At 35.9% G+C, this 26,927-nt stretch overlaps 2 protein-coding genes across 2 annotated transcripts in view; one reads left to right on the top strand and one right to left on the bottom strand.

The window, feature by feature from the left end:
- The window catches only part of LOC137396415 (WD repeat-containing and planar cell polarity effector protein fritz homolog), a 63,456-nt gene extending 42,201 nt beyond the window's left edge, over positions 1-21,255 (bottom strand). The window contains exons 1-6 of the mRNA XM_068082683.1: positions 21,175-21,255; positions 20,527-20,634; positions 18,851-18,895; positions 17,529-17,597; positions 12,627-12,697; positions 5,783-5,842 (exon numbers count right to left, since the gene is read on the bottom strand). Of these exons, the coding sequence (XP_067938784.1) occupies positions 5,783-5,842; positions 12,627-12,697; positions 17,529-17,597; positions 18,851-18,895; positions 20,527-20,587 (306 nt within the window). The 5' untranslated portion in view covers positions 20,588-20,634; positions 21,175-21,255. The remainder of the gene's footprint in view (positions 1-5,782; positions 5,843-12,626; positions 12,698-17,528; positions 17,598-18,850; positions 18,896-20,526; positions 20,635-21,174) is intronic.
- LOC137396649 (uncharacterized) lies at positions 10,326-11,984 on the top strand. Its single transcript, XM_068082966.1, has one exon. It carries the CDS (start codon positions 10,326-10,328, stop codon positions 11,982-11,984), a length of 1,659 nt encoding a protein of 552 aa, XP_067939067.1.
- Positions 21,256-26,927: the final 5,672 nt, after the last annotated feature.

The raw sequence follows: 26,927 nt of genomic DNA, 5'->3' as shown, positions 1-26,927 counted from the left end.
ATTAAAAATTAGGTAAAGGGAGCAAAAATTTAGTTTTTAAACAATTTCAAAAAATAGCAAATTATGCAAATGGTAATAATAGTTAATAATCAAAAGTGCACATTTAGCATGCGTGTACGGTATACAATATATTATAAGAGCAATAGAATGCTAGGACGACTGTATAGCTCAGTGGATAAATGTGTGGTTTGAAACTTGCAGTTATGATCTCCAGGAGTTCATATCCAGCACGGAGCAAGCTTTTAATTCCAATATTTAAAAATAGCTATAGCTGGACAAACTGAATTACAGACTTTGAGATCTATAGAGATATAATAACATATGTTGTGTATGCACAGTATTACAGATATCTAGATATACAGGCTATGATGTGCTATACATGTAATAATATATGTTGTGTATGCACGGTATTACAGATATCTAGATATACAGGCTATGATGTGCTATACATGTAATAATATATGTTGTGTATGCACAGTATTACAGATATCTAGATATACAGGCTATGATGTGCTGTACATGTAATAATATATGTTGTGTATGCACGGTATTACAGATATCTAGATATACAGCCTATGATGTGCTATACATGTAATAATATATGTTGTGTATGCACGGTATTACAGATACCTAGATATACAGGCTATGATGTGCTGTACATGTAATAATATATGTTGTATATGCATGGTATTACAGATATCTAGATATACAGGCTATGATGTGCTATACATGTAATAATATATGTTGTGTATGCACGGTATTACAGATATCTAGATATACAGGCTATGATGTGCTATACATGTAATAATATATGTTGTGTATGCACGGTATTACAGATATCTAGATATACAGGCTATGATGTGCTATACATGTAATAATATATGTTGTGTATGCACAGTATTACAGATACCTAGATATACAGGCTATGATGTGCTATACATGTAATAATATATGTTGTGTATGCGCAGTATTACAGATATCTAGATATACAGGCTATGATGTGCTATACATGTAATAATATATGTTGTGTATGCACGGTATTACAGATATCTAGATATACAGGCTATGATGTGCTATACATGTAATAATATATGTTGTGTATGCACGGTATTACAGATATCTAGATATACAGGCTATGATGTGCTATACATGTAATAATATATGTTGTGTATGCACAGTATTACAGATATCTAGATATACAGGCTATGATGTGCTATACATGTAATAATATATGTTGTGTATGCACAGTATTACAGATATCTAGATATACAGGCTATGATGTGCTATACATGTAATAATATATGTTGTGTATGCGCAGTATTACAGATATCTAGATATACAGGCTATGATGTGCTATACATGTAATAATATATGTTGTGTATGCGCAGTATTACAGATATCTAGATATACAGGCTATGATGTGCTATACATGTAATAATATATGTTGTGTATGCGCAGTATTACAGATATCTAGATATACAGGCTATGATGTGCTATACATGCAATAATATATGTTGTGTATGCACAGTATTACAGATACCTAGATATACAGGCTATGATGTGCTATACATGTAATAATATATGTTGTGTATGCACGGTATTACAGATATCTAGATATACAGGCTATGATGTGCTATACATGCAATAATATATGTTGTGCATGCATGGTATTACAGATATCTAGATATACAGGCTATGATGTGCTATACATGTAATAATATATGTTGTGTATGCACGGTATTACAGATATCTAGATATACAGGCTATGATGTGCTATATATGTAATAATATATGTTGTGTATGCACGGTATTACAGATATCTAGATATACAGGCTATGATGTGCTATACATGTAATAATATATGTTGTGTATGCACGGTATTACAGATACCTAGATATACAGGCTATGATGTGCTATACATATAATAATATATGTTGTGTATGCACGGTATTACAGATATCTAGATATACAGGCTATGATGTGCTATACATGTAATAATATATGTTGTGTATGCACAGTATTACAGATATCTAGACATACAGGCTATGATGTGCTATATATATAATAATATATGTTGTGTATGCACAGTATTACAGATATCTAGATATACAGGCTATGATGTGCTATACATGTAATAATATATGTTGTGTATGCACGGTATTACAGATATCTAGATATACAGGCTATGATGTAATACTTCTGATACAGTTATTATATGTTTTTGAGAAGAGATTTTGTTATTTATTTGTTAGATAAGAACATAAGGGAAACTTTTGAAACCAGCTTGAAATGAAGTTTCATTTAAATAAAAGCTGTAAACTGTCCAATCAAGAAGCTAGATATGTTATTGCTACAGCTATACTATTGCTTCAGCTATACTATTGCTACAGCTATACCATTGCTACAGCTATACCATTGCAACAGCTATACCATTGCTACAGCTATACCATTGCAACAGCTATACCATTGCTACAACTACACCATTGCTACAACTATACCATTGCTACAGCTATACCATTGCAACAGTTATACCATTGCAACAGCTATACCATTGCTACAGCTATACCATTGCTATAGCTATACTATTGCTACAGTTATACTATTGCTATAGCTATATCATTGCTATGCCATTGCTATAGCTAACACCATTGCTACAGCTAAGCCTCTATAAAAAAAATTAATTCATTCTGAGATATACCTTATATGTCAAACATGTTGAAAGTTGGAGCAGATACTGCAATAAGAATAGACTGTATTTTGTCTAAATTGTTTCCAAGATCAAAAAATTAATGTTAACCACTTGAGGTAGTTTACATATCATATATATATATATACATATAACAAAAGTGCATTACTTGAAACTACGTGAAAAAATAAATTAAAGATGAGTAAAAAAGGGATTTTATTGCTATTTTGTTTTAGAGACTTGCTAGGAGTGTAGCAATGCACAGATTCAGGGGTAAAGGCGTACGCTCAGCAATGCACAGGTTCAGGGGTAAAGATGTACACTCAGCAATGTATAGGTTCAGAAGTAAAGGAGTACGCTCAGCAATGTACAGTTTTAGAGGTAAAGGTGTACGCTCAGCAATGTACAGGTTCAGAGGTAAAGGAGTATGCTCAGCAATGTACTGGTTCAGAGGTAAAGGTGTATGCTCAGCAATGTACAGGTTCATAGGTAAAGGTGTATGCTCGAGGTGATCATAGCCAGAGGTTTGACGGTTTTATATATTAAGATGATCATAGTCAGAGGTTTGACTGTATTATATATTGAGGTGATCATAGTCAGAGGTTTGACTGTATTACATTATATACACAGCTATGACGTTTATAGTCTATTCAAATGCTGATTTTTTTTGGTCAAAATAGTTCTTTAATGGTGACATCAAAAAGATTTTTATTTCTATGAATTATCAATTCAGAGGTCTAGTCGATAGAAATGATTTAACTGGTCATTGATAAAACAAATACTATTCTTGTCATAAAGAGAGTAGAGCATACCATCAATATTGGTGTCTGATTGTGTAGAAGTGCAGATACAATTAATACTCGATGTGTTGCTCAGCAAAGCATTTATTCAGCCTGTAGCTTTCCAGAAATTTCTACTTTAGTAAAGTTTTGTGTAACACTCGAGCCGATGAAGAAATCTGGCCTTTTTGTCTGCATATTAGTTATGACTAGGAATTACTTAAAAAACAAAAAGCAGCTCAGCTCTCATTTGTGGAAAAATATAGGAATTTTCGAAGCCAAAAGGGTTTTGAAACAAATTAATAAAGGTGACTATACAACCATACAACAAACCTACAACAAACATACACAAACATACCACAACCATACACAAACACACCGCAAACATACACTAACATACCGCAACCATACACAAACACACTACAAACATACACAATCATACACAGACAAGCACAACCATACACAGACAAGCACAACCATACACAAACATATACAAACATACACAGACATACACAAACATACACAACCATACAGAAACATACACAACCATACAGAAACATACACAACCATACAGAAACGAATACTTCCAGTTTCCAAAGCAGAGCTGAACAACAAATCTACTGCATTGCAATCTTAATGAAAGGCAATAAAATGGCTTTTTTGCTTTTAAAAAATGATTTTAAAAAACCCAGAAATTGAAAAACAGAAATGATCTAAAGGAACCAGAACTTGAAGCTTCTAGATTGTTGAAGCTTCTCAAATTGTTTAGCAAGTTTCTAAACAATAGTTCCAATCGCCTATTATATCACTCATTATATATTATATCACATATTATATGTTATATCACCTATTATATATTATATCACCTATTATATATTATATCACCTATTATATATTATATCACCTATTATATATTATATCACCTATGATATATTATATCACCTAAAGTATATTATATTATATCACCTATTATATATTATATCACCTATTATATATTATATCATTATATCACTCATTATATATTATATCACATATTATATGTTATATCACCTATTATATATTATATCACCTATTATATATTATATCACCTATTATATATTATATCACCTATTATATATTATATCACCTATGATATATTATATCACCTAAAGTATATTATATTATATCACCTATTATATATTATATCACCTATTATATATTATATCATTATATCACTCATTATATATTATATCACATATTATATGTTATATCACCTATTATATATTATATCACCTATTATATATTATATCACTTATTATATATTATATCACCTATTATATATTATATCACCTATTATATATTATATCACCTATTATATATTATATCACCTATTATATATTATATCACCTATGATATATTATATCACCTAAAGTATATTATATTATATCACCTATTATATATTATATCACCTATTATATATTATATCACCTATTATATATTATATCACCTATGATATATTATATCACCTAAAGTATATTATATCACCTATTATATATTATATCACCTATGATATATTATATCACCTAAAGTATATTATATTATATCACCTATTATATATTATATCACCTATGATATATTATATCACCTATTATATATTATATCACCTATTATATATTATGTCACCTAAAGTATATTATATTATATCACCTATTATATATTATATCACCTAAAGTATATTATATTATATCACCTATTATATATTATATCACCTATTGTATATTACATTATATCACCTATTATATATTATATCACCTATTATATATTATATCACCTATTATATATTATATCACCTATGATATATTATATCACCTATTATATATTATATCACCTATTATATATTATATCACCTATTGTATATTATATTACATCACCTATTATATATTACATCACCTATTATATTATATCACCTATTGTATATTATATTATTATTATATATTATTGTGTGCATCCATGAGTATTTAAATATTGAATTATGACAATTTCAATTCAATACTTTACACTGACAATCTGAGTAAATTAGAAAATACCTCACTATTATTTACTGATGACTCATGTTAACAATAAGTAGTCATGTAATGATATCTGTAGTCAAATGTTGTCACTTCAACATTTGACTAAAGATGTGATGTCTAATGTTCAAGTGACGATCAGGTAAGCAAAGAATCAAGAAAAAACCAGCGAAATAGGAACATTCTCTCAAGCTAAGAAATATCTGAGAGCATAATACAATTCAAATTATTGAGAACTCTAGCTATTCTGGTGCAGTGCAACAGCTTACCTGGAGAAGGTCCTCCGACTTCCACCATGTGAACACATTTGTGGTTCCACTCAATGACTCCTGAGAATAAAACAACATGTATCATGATGTTGGCTGGTCATTTACACCCAATTGGCTATTCAACAGTTGCATCATATCATACGGACTTGACACATAATTTCAATTCGAGAAAACCACTAGCTGCTCATGGCTGCAAATTGGAAAGTTATAAAAAGCCATAAGTGAGCAAATGAACGCGTGCAAAACATGACTCATTCAATGACACATTGAAGTGAAATTAAATGTTTTGTTGTCATCAGTATAAGGTTGTCTAGAGACAGCATAGCCTTCGGTCATATTAGTGTAAGGTGTCTAGAGACAGCATAGCCTTGGGTCATATTAGTGTAATGTTGTCTAAAAACAGCATAGCCTTAGGTCATATCAGCAAAATATAAAAAAAGTAATAAATGAACGTGCAGATAAATTGAGTGTGCTGTAGGTATAGTTTAATCACTTTGGCCGTCAGCAATAAACTGAGTGTGCTGTAGGTATACTTTAATCACTTTGGCTGACAGCAATAAACTGAGTGTGCTGTAGGTATAGTTTAATCACTTTGGCTGTCAGCAATAAACTGAGTGTGCTGTAGGTATACTTTAATCACTTTGCCTGACAGTAATAAACTGAGTGTGCTGTAGGTATACTTTAATCACTTTGGCTGACAGCAATAAACTGAGTGTGCTGTAGGTATAGTTTAATCACTTTGGCTGACAGTAATAAACTGAGTGTGCTGTAGGTACACTTTAATCACTTTGGCTGACAGCAATAAACTGAGTGTGCTGTAGGTATACTTTAATCACTTTGGCTGACAGCAATAAACTGAGTGTGCTGTAGGTATGCTTTAATCACTTTGGCTGTCAGCAATAAACTGAGTGTGCTGTAGGTATACTTTAATCACTTTGGCTATCAGCAATAAACTGAGTGTGCTGTAGGTATACTTTAATCACTTTGGCTGACAGTAATAAACTGAGTGTGCTGTAGGTATACTTTAATCACTTTGGCTGACAGTAATAAACTGAGTGTGCTGTAGGTATACTTTAATCACTTTGGCTATCAGCAATAAACTGAGTGTGCTGTAGGTATACTTTAATCACTTTGGCTGACAGTAATAAACTGAGTGTGCTGTAGGTATACTTTAATCACTTTGGCTGTCAGCAATAAACTGAGTGTGCTGTAGGTATACTTTAATCACTTTGGCTGACAGTAATAAACTGAGTGTGCTGTAGGTATACTTTAATCACTTTGGCTGACAGTAATAAACTGAGTGTGCTGTAGGTATACTTTAATCACTTTGGCTGACAGCAATAAACTGAGTGTGCTGTAGGTATACTTTAATCACTTTGGCTGTCAGCAATAAACTGAGTGTGCTGTAGGTACACTTTAATCACTTTGGCTGACAGCAATAAACTGAGTGTGCTGTAGGTATACTTTAATCACTTTGGCTGACAGCAATAAACTGAGTGTGCTGTAGGTATAGTTTAATCACTTTGGCTGACAGTAATAAACTGAGTGTGCTGTAGGTATACTTTAATCACTTTGGCTGACAGTAATAAACTGAGTGTGCTGTAGGTATACTTTAATCACTTTGGCTGACAGTAATAAACTGAGTGTGCTGTAGGTATACTTTAATCACTTTGGCTATCAGCAATAAACTGAGTGTGCTGTAGGTATACTTTAATCACTTTGGCTGACAGTAATAAACTGAGTGTGCTGTAGGTATACTTTAATCACTTTGGCTATCAGCAATAAACTGAGTGTGCTGTAGGTATACTTTAATCACTTTGGCTGACAGTAATAAACTGAGTGTGCTGTAGGTATACTTTAATCACTTTGGCTGACAGTAATAAACTGAGTGTGCTGTAGGTATACTTTAATCACTTTGGCTGACAGTAATAAACTGAGTGTGCTGTAGGTATACTTTAATCACTTTGGCTGACAGTAATAAACTGAGTGTGCTGTAGGTATACTTTAATCACTTTGGCTGACAGTAATAAACTGAGTGTGCTGTAGGTATACTTTAATCACTTTGGCTGACAGTAATAAACTGAGTGTGCTGTAGGTATACTTTAATCACTTTGGCTGACAGTAATAAACTGAGTGTGCTGTAGGTATACTTTAATCACTTTGGCTGACAGTAATAAACTGAGTGTGCTGTAGGTATACTTTAATCACTTTGGCTGACAGCAATAAACTGAGTGTGCTGTAGGTATACTTTAATCACTTTGGCTGACAGCAATAAACTGAGTGTGCTGTAGGTATACTTTAATCACTTTGGCTGTCAGTAATAAACTGAGTGTGCTGTAGGTATACTTTAATCACTTTGGCTGACAGTAATAAACTGAGTGTGCTGTAGGTATACTTTAATCACTTTGGCTGACAGCAATAAACTGAGTGTGCTGTAGGTATACTTTAATCACTTTGGCTGACAGCAATAAACTGAGTGTGCTGTAGGTATACTTTAATCACTTTGGCTGTCAGCAATAAACTGAGTGTGCTGTAGGTATACTTTAATCACTTTGGCTGTCAGCAATAAACTGAGTGTGCTGTAGGTATACTTTAATCACTTTGCCTGTCAGCAATAAACTGAGTGTGCTGTAGGTATAGTTTAATCACTTTGGCTGACAGCAATAAACTGAGTGTGCTGTAGGTATACTTTAATCACTTTGGCTGTCAACAATAAACTGAGGGTGCTAGAGGTCAACAACAGCAACTAGGCATGGCACACACGGGTTGCAATGCGGCACGCTCCGATTACGCCAACATTAATATTTACATTCGGATGTTTTACACAACACTAACAACAGTTCAATTGATTATATCTGTTAACGTCGACTAAATTATATCGATCGACTCAGAGTGAGTGCTTACGCATTCGTCTAATAAAAAGACAGGAAACGTGCTGTCACTCACCTTCGTGGGGTGAATGCATCGATCAATAGTTATAAGTATTGATTGAGCAAAGATCAAAGGCGAGTGTAAACTCCTGTATTAACTAACTAGCAATGAACTTAAGGAGAACCATTGAAAGGAAAGCTGCTACTGTGAATGGCTGCTACTATGAATGGCTGCTACTATAAATGGCTGCTACTATGAAATGCTGCTACTATGAAATGCTGCTACTATGAAATGCTGCTACTATGAAAGGCTGCTACTATGAAATGCTGCTACTATGAAATGGTGCTACTATGAAATGCTGCTACTATGAAAGGCTGCTACTATGAAATGCTGCTACTATGAAATGCTGCTACTATGAAATGCTGCTACTATGAAATGCTGCTACTATGAAATGCTGCTACTATGAAATGCTGCTACTATGAAATGCTGCTACTATGAAATTCTGCCACTATGAATGGCTGCCACTATGAAATGCTGCTACTATGAAATGCTGCTACTATGAAATGCTGCTACTATGAAATGCTGCTACTATGAAATGCTGCTACTATGAAATGCTGCTACTATGAAATTCTGCCACTATGAATGGCTGCTACTATGAAATGCTGCTACTATGAAATGCTAGATTACCCTACAAGCTGAGCAAACAAACGCTGACATGTTTTTCCATGATTAGATCGCTGACACTACAAGTACTGCCAGTCATGAAAAGTCAGTGTTGAATACTTTGGAGTAGAGCTTTTGGCGCTAGAGGTGATACCAATATTACACAAACAGAAGAAAAAAAAGGCAACTAGGCAATATTCAAATGAAAGTTGAATAAAAAATATATTTATATTTTAACTTAGTAATTTCCATTTTGAAGTTTTTATCTCTAAAGAGAAATCCCTCTATCTTGTACAATTGAGCAGTTTTTCCAAACTCTTTGTTTTTACAAATAGAATACTGCATTACTGCCGAGAGTAAATTCTTGCAAAGTCAAACAAATTCAGGTAATATATATAAAAGAACATTCAGAAGCAGGCACCATCTCAATTCCAAGGCAGCTTGGTGATTAAAATACTAGAAGAGGACAGGATGTTCTTTGTACCTTGAGACTTACACTTACAAACAATACCTCTGGCAGCACAGAAGGACTGTAGTAGGTATGTCATGCAGCGCAGAAGGACTGTAGTAGGTATATCATGCAGCGCAGAAGGACTGTAGTAGGTATATCATGCAGCGCAGAAGGACTGTAGTAGGTATATCATGCAGCGCAGAAGGACTGTAGTAGGTATATCATGCAGCGCAGAAGGACTGTAGTAGGTATATCATGCAGCGCAGAAGGACTGTAGTAGGTATATCATGCAGCGCAGAAGGACTGTAGTAGGTATATCATGCAGCGCAGAAGGACTGTAGTAGGTATATCATGCAGCGCAGAAGGACTGTAGTAGGTATATCATGCAGCGCAGAAGGACTGTAGTAGGTATATCATGCAGCGCAGAAGGACTGTAGTAGGTATATCATGAAGCGCAGAAGGACTGTAGTAGGTATATCATGTGAAATCAAGTTTGATCAAAATCTTACAACGAACAAAAATTAAAGCGTACAGAATGTGATTTTTTCAACTTTCAGCATGATAGACCGTCAACCACCCACTAGCGTTCAACCACCCACTAGCATGCAACCACCCACTAGCGTTCAACCACCCACTAGCATGCAACCACCCACTAGCGTTCAACCACCCACTAGCATTCAACCCCCCACTAGCATTCAACCACCCACTAGCATTCAACCACCCACTAGCATTCAACTACCCACTAGCATGCAACTACCCACTAGCATTCAACTACCCACTAGCATGCAACTACCCACTAGCATTCAACTACCCACTAGCATTCAACTACCCACTAGCATTCAACCACCCACTAGCATTCAACTACCCACTAGCATTCAACTACCCACTAGCATGCAACCACCCACTAGCATGCAACTACCCACTAGCATTCAACTACCCACTAGCATTCAACTACCCACTAGCATTCAACCACCCACTAGCATTCAACTACCCACTAGCATTCAACTACCCACTAGCATTCAACTACCCACTAGCATTCAACTACCCACTAGCATTCAACCACCCACTAGCATTCAACTACCCACTAGCATGCAACTACCCACTAGCATGCAACTACCCACTAGCATGCAACTACCCACTAGCATTCAACTACCCACTAGCATTCAACTACCCACTAGCATTCAACCCCCCACTAGCATTCAACTACCCACTAGCATTCAACTACCCACTAGCATTCAACTACCCACTAGCATTCAACTACCCACTAGCATTCAACTACCCACTAGCATTCAACCACCCACTAGCATTCAACCCCCCACTAGCATTCAACCACCCACTAGCATTCAACCACCCACTAGCATTCAACCTCCCACTAGCATTCAACCACCCACTAGCATTCAACCACCCACTAGCATTCAACTACCCACTAGCATGCAACTACCCACTAGCATTCAACTACCCACTAGCATTCAACCCCCCACTAGCATTCAACTACCCACTAGCATTCAACTACCCACTAGCATTCAACTACCCACTAGCATTCAACTACCCACTAGCATTCAACTACCCACTAGCATTCAACCACCCACTAGCATTCAACCCCCCACTAGCATTCAACCACCCACTAGCATTCAACCACCCACTAGCATTCAACCCCCCACTAGCATTCAACCACCCACTAGCATTCAACCACCCACTAGCATTCAACTACCCACTAGCATGCAACTACCCACTAGCATTCAACTACCCACTAGCATGCAACTACCCACTAGCATTCAACTACCCACTAGCATTCAACTACCCACTAGCATTCAACCACCCACTAGCATTCAACTACCCACTAGCATTCAACTACCCACTAGCATGCAACCACCCACTAGCATGCAACTACCCACTAGCATTCAACTACCCACTAGCATTCAACTACCCACTAGCATTCAACCACCCACTAGCATTCAACTACCCACTAGCATTCAACTACCCACTAGCATTCAACTACCCACTAGCATTCAACTACCCACTAGCATTCAACCACCCACTAGCATTCAACTACCCACTAGCATTCAACTACCCACTAGCATGCAACCACCCACTAGCATTCAACCCCCCACTAGCATTCAACTACCCACTAGCATTCAACTACCCACTAGCATGCAACCACCCACTAGCATTCAACCACCCACTAGCATTCAACTACCCACTAGCGTTCAAGCATAGTTACTAGTTATTACACCTGATGAGCTCTCACGGCGCCCAAGACAGCCAGGGTACTACTAACTGATCATGTTTATATGTACAGGAAACAAGATGGAAGATGAAGAACTCAGTCTACAAGCCTGAGTCTACCGGTAAAGGGGTTAAGAAAGATTATTAGTTTATGAGTAAAATCCATGAAGTCTGGTTTCTGCGCAACTCAAAACACAACACAAGAGATGCAGACGCAGCACACAAAATTACAAATGCTGTAAAAGTTTTCCTTGCCATGAGAGTTCCCAAACTAGACTTTTGTTCTACTAAAAATACTCTTGAATTCATAAGAATGACTCAAGCCATTCAAGAATGGTTGAAAGCATCAAATTTTATTTAAATGAACAGCGGCTTTTGAGAGAAGCCATTTTTGTAGGCTCATCGAACTGACTCCACAAAAAACACGTGTTTGTCCATACAATAGTTATTGACCTCCGACAGACGAGAGCTTGTATATAACCACGTGACCACAAACAAGGCAATCACTGTGAAACGAAAATGAGATAGATCACTCTCTACAAGTAGCTGCAAAAAATACATGAACCAAGCTACATCAAAGGTTGTTTCCCCCAAGTAATGCATCAGAAGTTGTCTCCCCAAGGTAATGCATACCTCGAGATCTTTGACGTGGTCCCGTAGCTTGTCTGGTCGCTTGTTACTCGGTGTCCAAGTCTTTCCATGAGCTGTGAAAAGATAACAGACAAAAAGATTAAATTTTTTATACCCTAGGACACTTATGTATTCGCCTGATCTAACTTTCGCATTTTCGCGGAGTCATCCTCTCGCGAAAATTTCATGTGCGAAACTAAACTATCATAACGAACGAGCGAAACAAATGGCAGCAAGCGATCAAATCGCATTATCGACCTCGCCCACACCATTCTGCCTGCGGTTCACAATTACAAACTAGTCCCAAATTGAAATTTTTTTCTTATCGTTGAACCAGGCCCGTATTCCTGGGGCGGCTGGCCGGCTGAGCCGTCCCAGCTTTTTAGGAACTTTCCGCGGCTAAGTACAGTCAAACTTGGATAACTTGCCCTCGGATAAAATGTAACATTTCATCTCAAACACAAGATTAACACGAACGGATTTGTTTGGTCCGTTCCCACGCAATGATAAATCGACCTCAACATCATTTATTTGAAAAGTTATTTGCCCAATGGCAATGGAGACGGTTTTTATCGCTGTAGAATATTACTTTATTCGAAGCCATAGAGACAAACATCAACTTTTAGTAGTTCTTAGGCGTCATTATTATCATCATCAGTGGCAAAATATTCTTATTCGCGATCTTTATAAAGGTTTGCAAAATATCAAGTTTTACCAAACATCCGCTTGGCCATGTCCCATCGAAAGCGTGGAAACCTCCGTATGAACTTAAAATAAAATCGGCAAAATTGATCTTTGTTAAAACGCTCAAAAGAAAAAGATGTCTTTTTCTGAGCGTTTTAACTGCGGTCAAGTTTTGCCTATTTTAATTTAAAAACGTCTCGACAGTCACATCACATAAAACAAAACAAATCTAAAAAAATAGAAAAATGTTGATACTTTCCGATAAAATTTTTTAAAACTTCACACGAGAGGCCCGGCTGAGGCCCTACATAAGAAAAACCTGTTGGGGGCTAACACCGCCCCCCTCAACACCCCCAGGTATTCATAACTAGTCGCCTAACATTAGCCGCCCCAACTTGCAACCAGTGAATACAGGCCTGCAGTGAACTGATCCTGAGGAATCTAATTATGTTTGTTACATTTGCCACTACATTTATTTTCCCATCACTATATTTTCGCACTCATCAGAGCTGCGAAATTAAGTTGCAGTGAAATTTTACCCTGTATGCTACTCACAAAACTAAATACTAGCAAAATATAAGTGTCCTAGGGTATGTTAATAAGTGATGAAGTATGCGTAGACTTGTAGCCTGAGTCTGCTCAACCTGCTCCCAAGATTCCAATAGCGATATATAGTCAGAAACAACCTGCATTGCAAATTCAATCAGCGACTTATGGTTACACATTTAATATTCTTCATACATGTAATGCATCCTGTTTATATACATATATCAAGGTACATGTCTGTATGTAGTGCATCCTGTTTATATACATGTATCAAGGTACATGTCTGTATGTAGTGCATCCTGTGTATATACATATATCAAGGTACATGTCTGTATGTAGTGCATCCTGTTTATATACATATAACAAGGTGCATGTCTGTATGTAGTGCATCCTGTGTATATACATATATCAAGGTACATGTCTGTATGTAGTGCATCCTGTGTATATACATATATCAAGGTACATGTCTGTATGTAGTGCATCCTGTTTATATACATATATCAAGGTACATGTCTGTATGTAGTGCATCCTGTTTATATACATATATCAAGGTACATGTCTGTATGTAGTGCATCCTGTTTATATACATGTATCAAGGTACATGTCTGTATGTAGTGCATCCTGTGTATATACATATATCAAGGTACATGTCTGTATGTAGTGCATCCTGTGTATATACATGTATCAAGGTACATGTCTGTATGTAGTGCATCCTGTTTATATACATGTATCAAGGTACATGTCTGTATGTAGTGCATCCTGTTTATATACATGTATCAAGGTACATGTCTGTATGTAGTGCATCCTGTTTATATACATATAACAAGGGACATGTCTGTATGTAGTGCATCCTGTGTATATACATATATCAAGGTATATGTCTGTATGTAGTGCATCTTGTTTATATACATATATCAAGGTACATGTCTGTATGTAGTGCATCCTGTTTATATACATGTATCAAGGTACATGTCTGTATGTAGTGCATCCTGTTTATATACATGTATCAAGGTACATGTCTGTATGTAGTGCATCCTGTGTATATACATATATCAAGGTAGATGTCTGTATGTAGTTAGCCTGTCTTGACAAGCTGTTGTTTTTGCGTAGTTGTCACCCGTCGAGCGGCGAGCAACAACAGCTTGTCACAAGACGTACTGCACCTGATGCATCAGCTGCACTTATAGGGAGTTGTTCTCTTCTGTCTTCGCGGCTTGGCCGCGATGTTATGTCAGTCGCTCCATTGGTAATCATAACGGATTTCACGCAAAAATTTATGTAGAAAAAAAAAACAAGATTACAACGTTTAACTAAAGACCAGTTTTTGTGATAAACTTTAGTAGAACTTAAGAATAAAATAAACTTAAAATAAAATACACTAGAACAAATAAAACTGACTGATACAAAAATAGAAATAAAACTGACTGAGCGCACAAATAGCGACATGTTTAGTCGCTGTTGTTGCCTAAGTTCTCAAGTTCTACTAAAGTTTACCGCAGAGACTGGTCGCTGGTAAAAACGTTATAATCTTATTTTTTCTACATAAATTTTTGCGCAAAATTCGTTATGATTACCAATGAAGCGACCGACATAACATCGCAACCAAGCCGCATAGATGGAAGAGAATAACTCCTTATAAGTGCAGCTGATGCATCAAGTGCACTACGTCGTGTGACAAGCTGTTGTTGCTCGCCGCTCGACGGGGGGACAACTACGCAAAAACAACAGCTTGTCAAGACAGGCTAGTATGTAGTGCATCCTGTTTATATACATGTATCAAGGTACATGTCTGTATGTAGTGCATCCTGTGTATATACATATATCAAGGTACATGTCTGTATGTAGTGCATCCTGTGTATATACATGTATCAAGGTACATGTCTGTATGTAGTGCATCCTGTGTATATACATGTATCAAGGTACATGTCTCTATGTAGTGCACCCTGTTTATATACATGTATCAAGGTACATGTCTGTATGTAGTGCATCCTGTTTATATACATATATCATGGTACATGTCTGTATGTAGTGCATCCTGTTTATATACATGTATCAAGGTACATGTCTGTATGTAGTGCATCCTGTTTATATACATGTATCAAGGTACATGTCTGTATGTAGTGCATCCTGTTTACATACATGTATCAAAGTACATGTCTGTATGTAGTGCATCCTGTGTATATACATTTATCAAGGTATATGTCTGTATGTAGTGCATCCTGTTTATATACATATATCAAGGTACATGTCTGTATGTAGTGCATCCTGTATATATACATGTATCAAGGTACATGTCTCTATGTAGTGCATCCTGTTTATATACATATAACAAGGTACATGTCTGTATGTAGTGCATCCTGTGTATATACATATATCAAGGTATATGTCTGTAAGTAGTGCATCCTGTTTATATACATATATCAAGGTACATGTCTGTATGTAGTGCATCCTGTTTATATACATGTATCAAGGTACATGTCTGTATTTAGTGCATCCTGTTTATATACATGTATCAAGGTACATGTCTGTATGTAGTGCATCCTGTTTATATACATGTATCAAGGTACATGTCTGTATGTAATGCATCCTGTGTATATACATATATCAAGGTATATGTCTGTATGTAGTGCATTCTGTTTATATACATATATCAAGGTACATGTCTGTATGTAGTGCATCCTGTGTATATACATATATCAAGGCGCCTGTCTGTAGAGTCTAACATTACCATCAGGAAGCAACCATAAACATAATTATATAAGACCTATAAAGTGCAGCTTTGCTCTCAATCGTACACCCAATGGTGCTATTTCCCGTATTACATCACACCGTGAGATAACTTAACTAGTTTTATTTTTAATTAATAATTTTTCAAGCGTCTCAGATTTCGAAAAAGATATGGGTTGAAACAAAATTACTTGAGTTGTTTTGCTTCTTCCGCCAAACATTCAACCTTTGTATTCGCAGGTATTTGTTCTGGTTTACAAAATACTGACTGAATTTGGTGCATCATTTTATTTTGTATCTTTTATTATATATATATATTATATCAAACACACAAGCTATTTTTTATAGTTTTATTTCACATATTCCACATGTTTCGTGTCATCATAAAGTTTGAAGTAACGCAAGAAAACAAGTCTTTAGTCAAACATCTAACTGTCGGCCTCATATCGTTTCTCTGAAAGATGCCGACAAAACCGCCAACCCATTTGAGCAGCTACTACTCTAGCAATCTCCAACATTATCAACTGATAGGCCACTGTAATGGCCACTGTAATGGCAGTACCAATAAACCTCTCATGTGCAACCAAAGTTACTTAACGAGTTTCAAAGGTTTCGATTGAGTAAGCAAATGATGGTAATAAAAGTTCACACCATTGTCATGGCTAGATCACTCGACCGGTATTGTTAGGTCACACTACTAGTATAGTTTCATCACAACACTAGCTTCGTATGGGCACACCACTATCATTGTGGGGTCATATCACAAGCACGGTTAGGGTACAGCAATAACATTGCAAGGCCATAGCAGCATACCCTCCCAACACAGAGGTGTGACATTAATATTAGGAACTCAAACCAATGGTATTACTTTGCCACAGAACAAGTATTGTTAGGTCACACCGCTGACTACAAATGCTTCAAACTCGCAAAGGAAACATGTTTACTCACACTCCACGTAGACCTGCTTTTCTTGAGCGTAACTTGGTATGGAAGAACCTGAAGATACAGAAGAAGATGCTAGCACAGAACTGCTCAATATTGTTTATAAAGAGTCCTACAGAAAATCCCCTGAACAGGTCACCATGAAAAACTAAGGCTATCCTTATAATTTTCGCTCAACAGCCTTGCAAAGATTCGATGGAAATTTTTGTTATGAATTGGTTCCAGGTTACCCAGCAAAAGAACATATATTTTTAACAAATCTGCGGAATATTCTAGCTCATAATGTATTACAGTTAACATAATTTTTATTAGTTCAATTAAAAATATTTGAAAGCTAATTGTCTAATTTATTTGCTGATAGATAAAACTGAGACGAATAATACTGGAATTTACTTAAAAACATCAAAGCTTGCCCCTACTTCCACATCAAAAAGGCAAGCGACAAATACGAGTAGAATTTCCAATTTTTTATTATGGTGACTTTCAAACAAATACAAAAAAACAAATAAACAAAACGAAGATATATAAGAAATAAGCAAATCAAGTGAAATTTATCAATACATCAACATTTTCTTATAAAAGTGAACAATATCAATAATTAAAAATGCTTGTTATCGATGCATCCAATACTCAGGATAAAACACTATATACAGGATAGAACACCGTATACAGGATAGAACACTGTATACAGGATAGAACACTGTATACAGGATAGAACACTATATACAGGATAGAACACCGTATACAGGATAGAAAACTGTATACAGGAAAAAACACTGTATACAGGAAAGAACACTGTATACAGGATAGAACACTGTATACAGGATAGAAAACTGTATACAGGATATAACACTGTATACAGGATAGAATATTGTATACAGGATAAAACACCGTATACAGGATAGAACACTGTATACAGGATAGAACAATGTATACAGGATAGAACACTATATACAGGATAGAACACTGTATACAGGATAGAACGCCGTATACAGAATAGAACACTGTATACAGGATAGAACACTGTATACAGGATAGAACACTGTATACAGGATAGAACACTGTATACAGGATAGAAAACTGTATACAGGATATAACACTGTATACAGGATAGAATATTGTATACAGGATATAACACATACAGGATAGAATACTGTATAAGTGTTCTCTGTTGTATACCTATAAAGTTGATTTTTTGTTCAGTGAATGTATGCATTCTTACATTTCGCATTATTATTCTATTTTAAACATTTCGGTATCACGCAAGTTCCTGCGGATAACATTTTAAGCAATGGAGTTGCCCTCACCTGCAATAGGATTGGTAGCACCCTTTTCAGTTTTATCATGATAGGTCAGACACCCCAGACCAGTCTCTGCAATATGAACACAGATGAAAGCCATCAAATGAGAATCAGCGATTAAAAACATGAAAATTCTAACAAGATCAACATATGACAAATGTTGATTCATTCACCATGACTGACTTGCAACACTTCTACATGGGTTCCATTGAATAAAGTTTATAGTGTAAACTGTATAGAAACTCAGGAAACAATGCAGAATGTAGTTACATATAACCAATAGATAGCACAAACAACTTCTGTTGAAATAGTTTCATATGATTGGAAGAAATAACATAAAACTAATCAAAAATCAAAAACGGAAGTCTTGTTAGGCAGCCGATAAAAGAAACTACACGCACTTGAATCCATGACTTTAGCCCATCTGACTAAAGCTAACAACTAGTTGCATTTCAAGTTATACTAAGATGCAAATGTACACAATGCAAAATGGCCGAATGCTGAGATTTCTCAAACTTCTAGAAATAAAAGAAGAAAAAACGTTTCGCAAATGTCATGGCTGAACCAATGACCTTGACATATTAAAAAGGTTATTGGACAAGGCATCAGGGATTGCACAAGTCACGTTATCTAATCAACATCAACTGATAAGAAACTATGTTTTTACACTCTGGTGTTTAGCTTAACTCTCCTTACTTGTGGATAACTATCCATAGACAGATAGACATAGACGGCTAGACGTAGACGGCTAGACGTAGACGGCTAGACGTAGACGGCTAGACGTAGACGGCTAGACGTAGACGGCTAGACGTAGACGGCTAGACGTAGACGGCTAGACGTAGACGGCTAGACGTAGACGGCTAGACGTAGATGGCTACACGTAGTCAGCTTGTAAAATAGCCAACACTTGTAGCCGTCGACAGTTTTAACCCAAACTTTCATTCGGTGATTTAAAATACAACGAGGCCTATATATGCAAGCAAAGATGATCATATCGACTGTACAACTTCTACAGACTTAGACTCTAGCCTTTTAGAAAAACACAAACACGTCAATCTTGTTTTAAAGAGCATTAAAGATTTTAAAGAGATATAAATTCAAAAACTATTCAAGTCGCTGAGTCACATATACATGTATGTTGATCATATGAAACGTGTTAACATCTAGTTTAGCTAATGCCGGTAATCATCAGCAAAGTCTCTAAGTGAGTCATCCAAACTTCAAAAAAATGTTTTACATTGTCATTAAATATTAGTATATACATGTATATATATATATATATATATATATATATATTATGCAATCTGGTAAATATTTAAATCTTAATGTACGTACGTATACAGTAACTGGATGACAGCATCGAATACCTTATGATTGCTTGAACAACTCTACATGTTCTAGAAAGCTATTGATGACAAAACTAACTGATTCCGTGTAACTGCTCCGGTGTTCCATAGGCTATTTAATTAAAATTACTGTTTGTAACAGATTGACCAAAGCAATATATTAAAAGAGTACAATTGAGCCAATCAAGGATTGTAGTCATGAACTAGTGCATTTTTATTGCAAATATTTTCATACTTTCAAGCTAAAGCTATGGAAAAAAACTATGGACGCCAAAAATGTGATGCAGTCAATTTTTTATAATTGAAATTTCAAGGCTGGTAAAATGATGACAGAGAAAACTCAAAGGGAAGCATTACCTGATATGAGGAGTTGATTTCTAAGAGTCCAAAGGTGAACTTCAGATTTAAGCACAGCCATACTTAAAAAGTTTGCAATTTGAACGGTTTCCTGTCCATCTTTTTAAACTAAAAATGAAAGAGTTGGCTTGGAGAATACAAGTTTAAACGAAAAGAATTAATTCGAATTGTTTACTTTTTATATGCTTAGCTTGAGGCTTGAGCTCAGTTATACATTGCCACTTTACATTGAAAGCATTCACTTAAACTAGATTAACAAACTCACACACTGAAAAGAACAAAAACGAATCGTGTTATAATTACCAAAAAGATGTCAGAACATCAAAAAACCTTCTTAGATAAATCATTAAGGGTGTGATTGCGTCAAAATTAAACCCGCTTGAATCTGAGCGTTTCAAAAAATGATCTCTTTCAAACGATTATATCTCTGGACAGGGCTTGTCTACAAAGACAAAAATAACATCAAATTGTAGCTGATGATTTAGCCTTATATTGGTCCAAATTTTATTTGATCGATCTCTTTGACGCAATAACTTCTGTAAGGACAACTTAATAATACAAACTGGATCATTTAAAGAAATTCAAAAGAACACTTTTACATTCATATTAAAAATACTATTTAGCTTAACTCCCTTTATTATAACTAACCAGTATTTGATGCAGTCACTATGGTTAAAACTGTCATTTTCACCTGAATATGCTTCTTTTCCATCTTTTTTGTAAAAATGCTTGCTTAACAACAAATTTTGCTCAGAGCTACCGTGATATTTTCGAATTTTAGTGTGGAAGGGATAAAGTGATAGGTATTTACTGTATGTCATTTTGTTTGTAACAAATTTAAATAAATTATATCTTTTAATTAAATTATTTTTTATAACATACAATATAATGTATAATTTTTTTATTGAAATAAGTTTCTTGCGCAACTACGCTTAATTACCTACCATTGACCATATTTCTTTATTAACGTAATTGATGAATGTTATCGAAGACCGGTGCGCCATTTGTTAGTATTTGCTATCTGCGGTTTGCCAATAGTAGAGAAGATAATGAGGAACAGAAGAGTATACGCAGTTCGTTCGGACAAAGCTTTTTTCCTGTTGGATTGCTGTGAAATACCCAGAGCCGTATAGTTTCACAGAGTCCCTGACTCTGTGAAACTATACGACACTGGAAATACCTATAAGATACTAACGTCATTACCCGTTTTCGGAAACAGATTTACGTAAAGCAATAGTTTTATTGAGAGTTGTCTTTCATTCTTTCATACTGTAAAACAACTCCAAATATGCAATCTACTGAAATTTTTGTGTTGATCAGACTGCATACACATATGCAGTTGTACATGTCAATAATGTTAGAGAGAACAATGGAAATATGCAATGTGTTTTACAGCTAGTCTACAACGCATCAGTCTCGAACCACTCAAATCGGAATTGTCCTAATTTTGTATACAGAGCTGATGATGAAATTGACATTGCTAGGCAAACTGAAGTTCTTCAAACTGACAGTATTGAAAAGTTTTACATATTTTAAGAAATTCTAGAAAATATTTTGCTATTGCACTGCTAAGTTATCGCCAGCACTTATTGAATTGAGACTTCTACATGCTTAAAACACTAACAATGACTCACCAGTTCTTCGTCTATAGCCTGTGTTTTGATATGGTATATACAAACTGTGCAGCAGTAATGTGGTTGTGATTATAAAATTTATTACCAATAAAATCTACTATATAAACTACATATATGGCAAGTCGCTTTTCCAACGTAAGGCATTACATCTGGAGTATTTTCGGACATTCGTCCCATAGGAAAATTCGGCCCTATACTGTGTTGCAGGACTGTAGTCAAGTGCGAAGTTTTCTGCCCATACACGGCGCCTGGTAGCAGCTGCTGTAGTTAGAGCATCTTGCTATTGTCGCCGCTGTATATGCTCAGAGGTTTCTGCACGTCGGGCCGCTGTAGCGGCTGCTCTGAGCCGTTTGAGTCGCTGCTGGGTCGGCTCAGCAGTTTCTGCAGCATCTATTCTGGCCTGCTCTCTATGTACCTGTGTTTGTTCAGCGATTTCTGCTCTTCTAGCAGCTGCTATTCTGTTTCGTTGTAAGCGTAGCTGCGTTTGCTCTACAGTTTCTGCACTTCTAGCAGATGCAGGAGCTATTCTGTTTCGTTGTAGGCGTAGCTGTGTTTGCTCTGCAGTTTCTGCACTTCTAGCAGCTGCAGTAGCAGTTCTGTTTCGTTGTAGATTCAGCTGTGTTTGCTCTGCAGTTTTTGCTCATCTAGCTGCTGCTTTGCGAATTTGGTTTCTTTCTCTATGGGAATCAAGCTGTTCTTGCGTTTGGGCAGTAGGCTTTTTGGGAGGCATTGTACTGCTTCAAGCGTTTTTAAAAGTGAATGAGATGGTGTGCTTTTTTGTAATATACGCTGCTCGCTTTCTTTTCACTGTCACCTATCGCAACGCTCGGAGTGCCCGTGCAAGTTCTGTAGTAGCTGTCGTTCTGTAGTACTCGTAGCTGGAAAAAAGTAAAAGTAAGTCAGCTGCAGAAGGAAATGAACATGTTTACTATCACAAACAGTGGCAAATCCAACGTTTTAAAGTAGTGGAGGTGTGGCAATTCATAGACAATAGAACATTGAATAAGAAGTACTAACCTTTTTGATGTAAAAATTTAGTAGGTAAAACTAATGATATACAGCCCCATTTCTCCCAGGATAGGCGATGGCTATCATATGGGCGGGGTTTAATGATCATTCTCTGTTAGGATTGTGTTAGCTTGGGTTTCGGAGCTAACACAGTTCTTGCAGGGCGGCCGCGTTGCCTTGTTAAATTTTGGAAAACACGACTCGCTGTTATCGTTTCATTAGCTCATTCAGCCAGTAGACCCCACGGTTCACAATAGCAAACCTTAACTTTCTACGATGTAGGGGTAAAACCTAACCAAAATAATGGATCCATGCAAAATAAAACATTTCAAACTACCTACTTTTACTAATTTTGAAATTAGTAAAGGTCGTAGTATATGCTTAAAGTTGAATATAATTTACCCAAAATTATCCGAACAACGGCCTTTTTTCCCTAGTTTTTGATTAATATTTTGGCACCCCTAATATAAAATGACAAAGTCTTTGTCATTGTCCTAGGTATACATTCTAAAGAGCGTTCTCGGGAATGTATGTATACATTCCAGAGAACGCTCATCAGATTCATCAAAGAAAACCTACCTCAAGTGACTCATGTGAATTATTTCAGTGATGGATCTGGTGCCCAATACAAAAATTACAAGAACTTTGCCAACTTATGTCACCATGAGCTTGATTTCAATCTCACAGCATCTTGGAGCTTCTTTGCCACCTCACATGGAGAAGGTCTGTGCGATGGGATTGGTGGGGTAGTCAAAAGACTGGCCACCCGTCATTCCAAGCAGTTAGTTAAGTCAGGGAAAGAAAGACTGCTCAGTGCTGAGCAACTGTACAAGTATGCTAGGGAAAACATCGCTGGGATGAAGGTGTTTTATGTACCCACTGAAAAATTCGCAGAACAAGCAGCGATTTTGGAACCAAGGGTCTAAGCAGCACAGCGAGTCATTGGTTGTCGGACCAGCACTGGTTCGAGCCACTCAGTAGAACAGCCATTGAAGTTTGCAAACTTCACCAATGGTTAATGAAAAATGTATGGTACAAGGATACAAAGTTGGGAAGACTGATGACTTACATGTTACCAGCAATACCTTAACACCTCGAGCTGGACAATATCTGGCCTGTATATATGATGGTTGGTAGTATATGGGGATGGCAATTGGCTATGATCAAGAGATTAATGATGTTAATGTGAGATTCATGCACAAAGGCTCAACAAACAGTTTCACATGACCAAAGCGAGATGGCATCTGCTGGGTACCACAAGAGCATGTTTTATTAGCTATGGTGCCACCATCTACCACTAACTCAGGCAAAACATATGCATTTAAAGCTACAACAATGGATAACATTGATGAATGTAAATTAAGAAAATATTTTAAGGCTCATTGCTGTCACAATCACAAACCACAAGCACACATCAAATTTGAATTTGATAGGATAATAATCAGCCAAGTTAAAGCTTGACAAGGGAGATAATCTCATTTAATTAAGGCGATTTACAAAGGTGTTTGGAGGGCATTTGGAACTCAATTTTGAGCATTTTACAGTCTGAAACACAAACTTTTGATGATTTTACCAAAATCTACATATGTTAATTGGTGCAAAACATGAGACAAATTTGTGACTTTGTTGAAACCACAAGCTGACCTTGATCTCTACTTTTGCAGTATTTCGACAAAGACGTTTATCTTGTATGGCTTCTAGACGCTGACCCGATGCATCTACAGAGAAGATGAGACTAGTTTTGGGTAGCTGAGGCTTGGAGGAGTCCAAAAATATTAACAGAAACATTGGCAAATTATATGTTAAGGGTGATAATTGCTTTTGAATAGTCGCTAAAATTGCATTTTCAGTCATTTTTGGTCAGAGTTATCTCCCACATTATTCATCCAAAATGTTTCAAACCTATTTAGTTGTGTAAATATTGAAATTGTGTGTGAACACAAAAAGATCTATACCTCTAACTTGTATATTCTTGAATTTATATGCGTCTAAAGTCAACTAGATGTGCTATGCCCTCAAATTCGAGCGACAAATGATCAAAGTTCAATTCCTCATAGCACCTGAACTGATGAACCTAGAAGATCAAAATTTGGAATTTAAGCTTTTTTCAACATGGGCAACAACATACTAAAAAATCATCAAAATATGAAACTGAAGTTTTTTTTCAGTTACACTTGGTAAATTCTATGCCTGGTATAATCTTTCAACAAAATCAGAATGAGTGATGACAAAGAGAGTCTGGCAGGCAAAGGAGAAAGCAATAAGAAGGGTGAGTGAATAATGTTGTAGATACTAGCAGTTTGTCTATCTCTGTAGGGTATCTCTGGTGGCGTGGTTAGCTTGTGTAGATAAAATGATTCATTTTTAGAAAAAAATAGAGGAAAAAGTTAAATGAATGGTGAAACTTGAATGCTTCAACTAAAAATAAGTTTTCTATCATGTTAGTATTTATAGTATGCCATATGTTGTTGCTCCTAGTAAAATATTGAGAGTTGGTTTGTGTGAGCTGATGAATTCTAACTTTAAGATCTTTAGATCGGATTTTACTGAAGGTGTGCAATTCTTTCAGCTCTTGTCTTTGTTCAAGGGATTACCAGTTGCTACTTGTCACTTTAAAGAAGATATAATTAAGTCTACTAAAGTTATATATGTTCATATAAAAGCCTTATAATTAATTTTCTCTAATAATCTAATTAACTAAGTATTTTAGATCAGGGTACCATATCTCTGACGCATATTCGTTATAAGCAAGCAAATATCAAATAAGCAGTTCACTTAGCTAAAGAGGAAGCGTCTTTGAAGGGCAAAAGGGGTGGCATTTAATTCCTGAACAGTATTGCTTATAAGCCCAGTAAAGTCTAAAAGTATAGCTTGATATGGTACATTTGTATGCTTATTATAACAATCAATCAGCTGATAGTGTTATTGTTTAAGGAACTGTTTGACTTATGCGAGAACTTCATTTATTATCATATCTCCTAAAGAAAGTGTACAGCAAACTTGTAGACAAGCTGTTTATCCTAAAATTCTCTCGTATACTAGTTGAGCACATTTGTAAATGTTCAGAGACATTCTCAAACAGTTTGAGGGAGTAGTTTGTTGTGAGGTAAAAGAGAATGCAGCCTTCTGTTGAAGAGTATAATTTATAGTTATCCGTTTTGAATTTGTTTTCAGGGATTCATAGGCAAAAGGTCAGACGAATTAGAGCTCACACTATCAGTGACAAGGTAAAACTTCGTTGTATAAATCATAGTAAATAATCACAGCACCCTTTTGATGACATAAGCACAGCCCTCTGTCAAGGTGGCACATTTCATAAAACACAACTAGCGACTAAAAGAACTATCTATTTTGCAAGATTTTTCCTTACTACTTCTTTAGTGTAAGAAGCTAGATTTCTGTTAACAAGTTTGCCTTTGCTCAGTTTTCTCCATTGTGTGCATGTCGTATAGCTCACAATGACATCCATTTGGAAACATCTAGATGAAAAGATTATTGATTGTGGTTCATAGATTTTATGCCTGGTTTGTTGTAGGTTTACTGTGTATCACTGGCCATACAACGAGCATCAGCTTGAGAATGACTATCATAGAATAGCATATCTATGGTTCAGTGCAGTACTTGTGACAAGTGATACCACAGGAGATGTATAACTCTCGAGCCAACAGATATCATCACCTTTTCACTAACAAATTAATTGATGATTATTTCTGTAGCCCCATATTGACAAGGACTGGTGCTTGCGGTAGCTGTTTTCAT

The sequence above is a fragment of the Watersipora subatra genome, chromosome 5, assembly GCF_963576615.1.
Source record: "Watersipora subatra chromosome 5, tzWatSuba1.1, whole genome shotgun sequence".
Taxonomy (NCBI): Eukaryota; Metazoa; Bryozoa; class Gymnolaemata; order Cheilostomatida; family Watersiporidae; genus Watersipora; species Watersipora subatra.
This window is presented reverse-complemented; position numbering and strand designations above follow the sequence as displayed.

What these genes read in the sequence shown, in the direction of transcription:
- LOC137396649 (XM_068082966.1), top strand. Translation starts at nt 10,326, where the DNA reads ATGATAGACCGTCAACCACCCACTAGCGTTCAACCACCCACTAGCATG.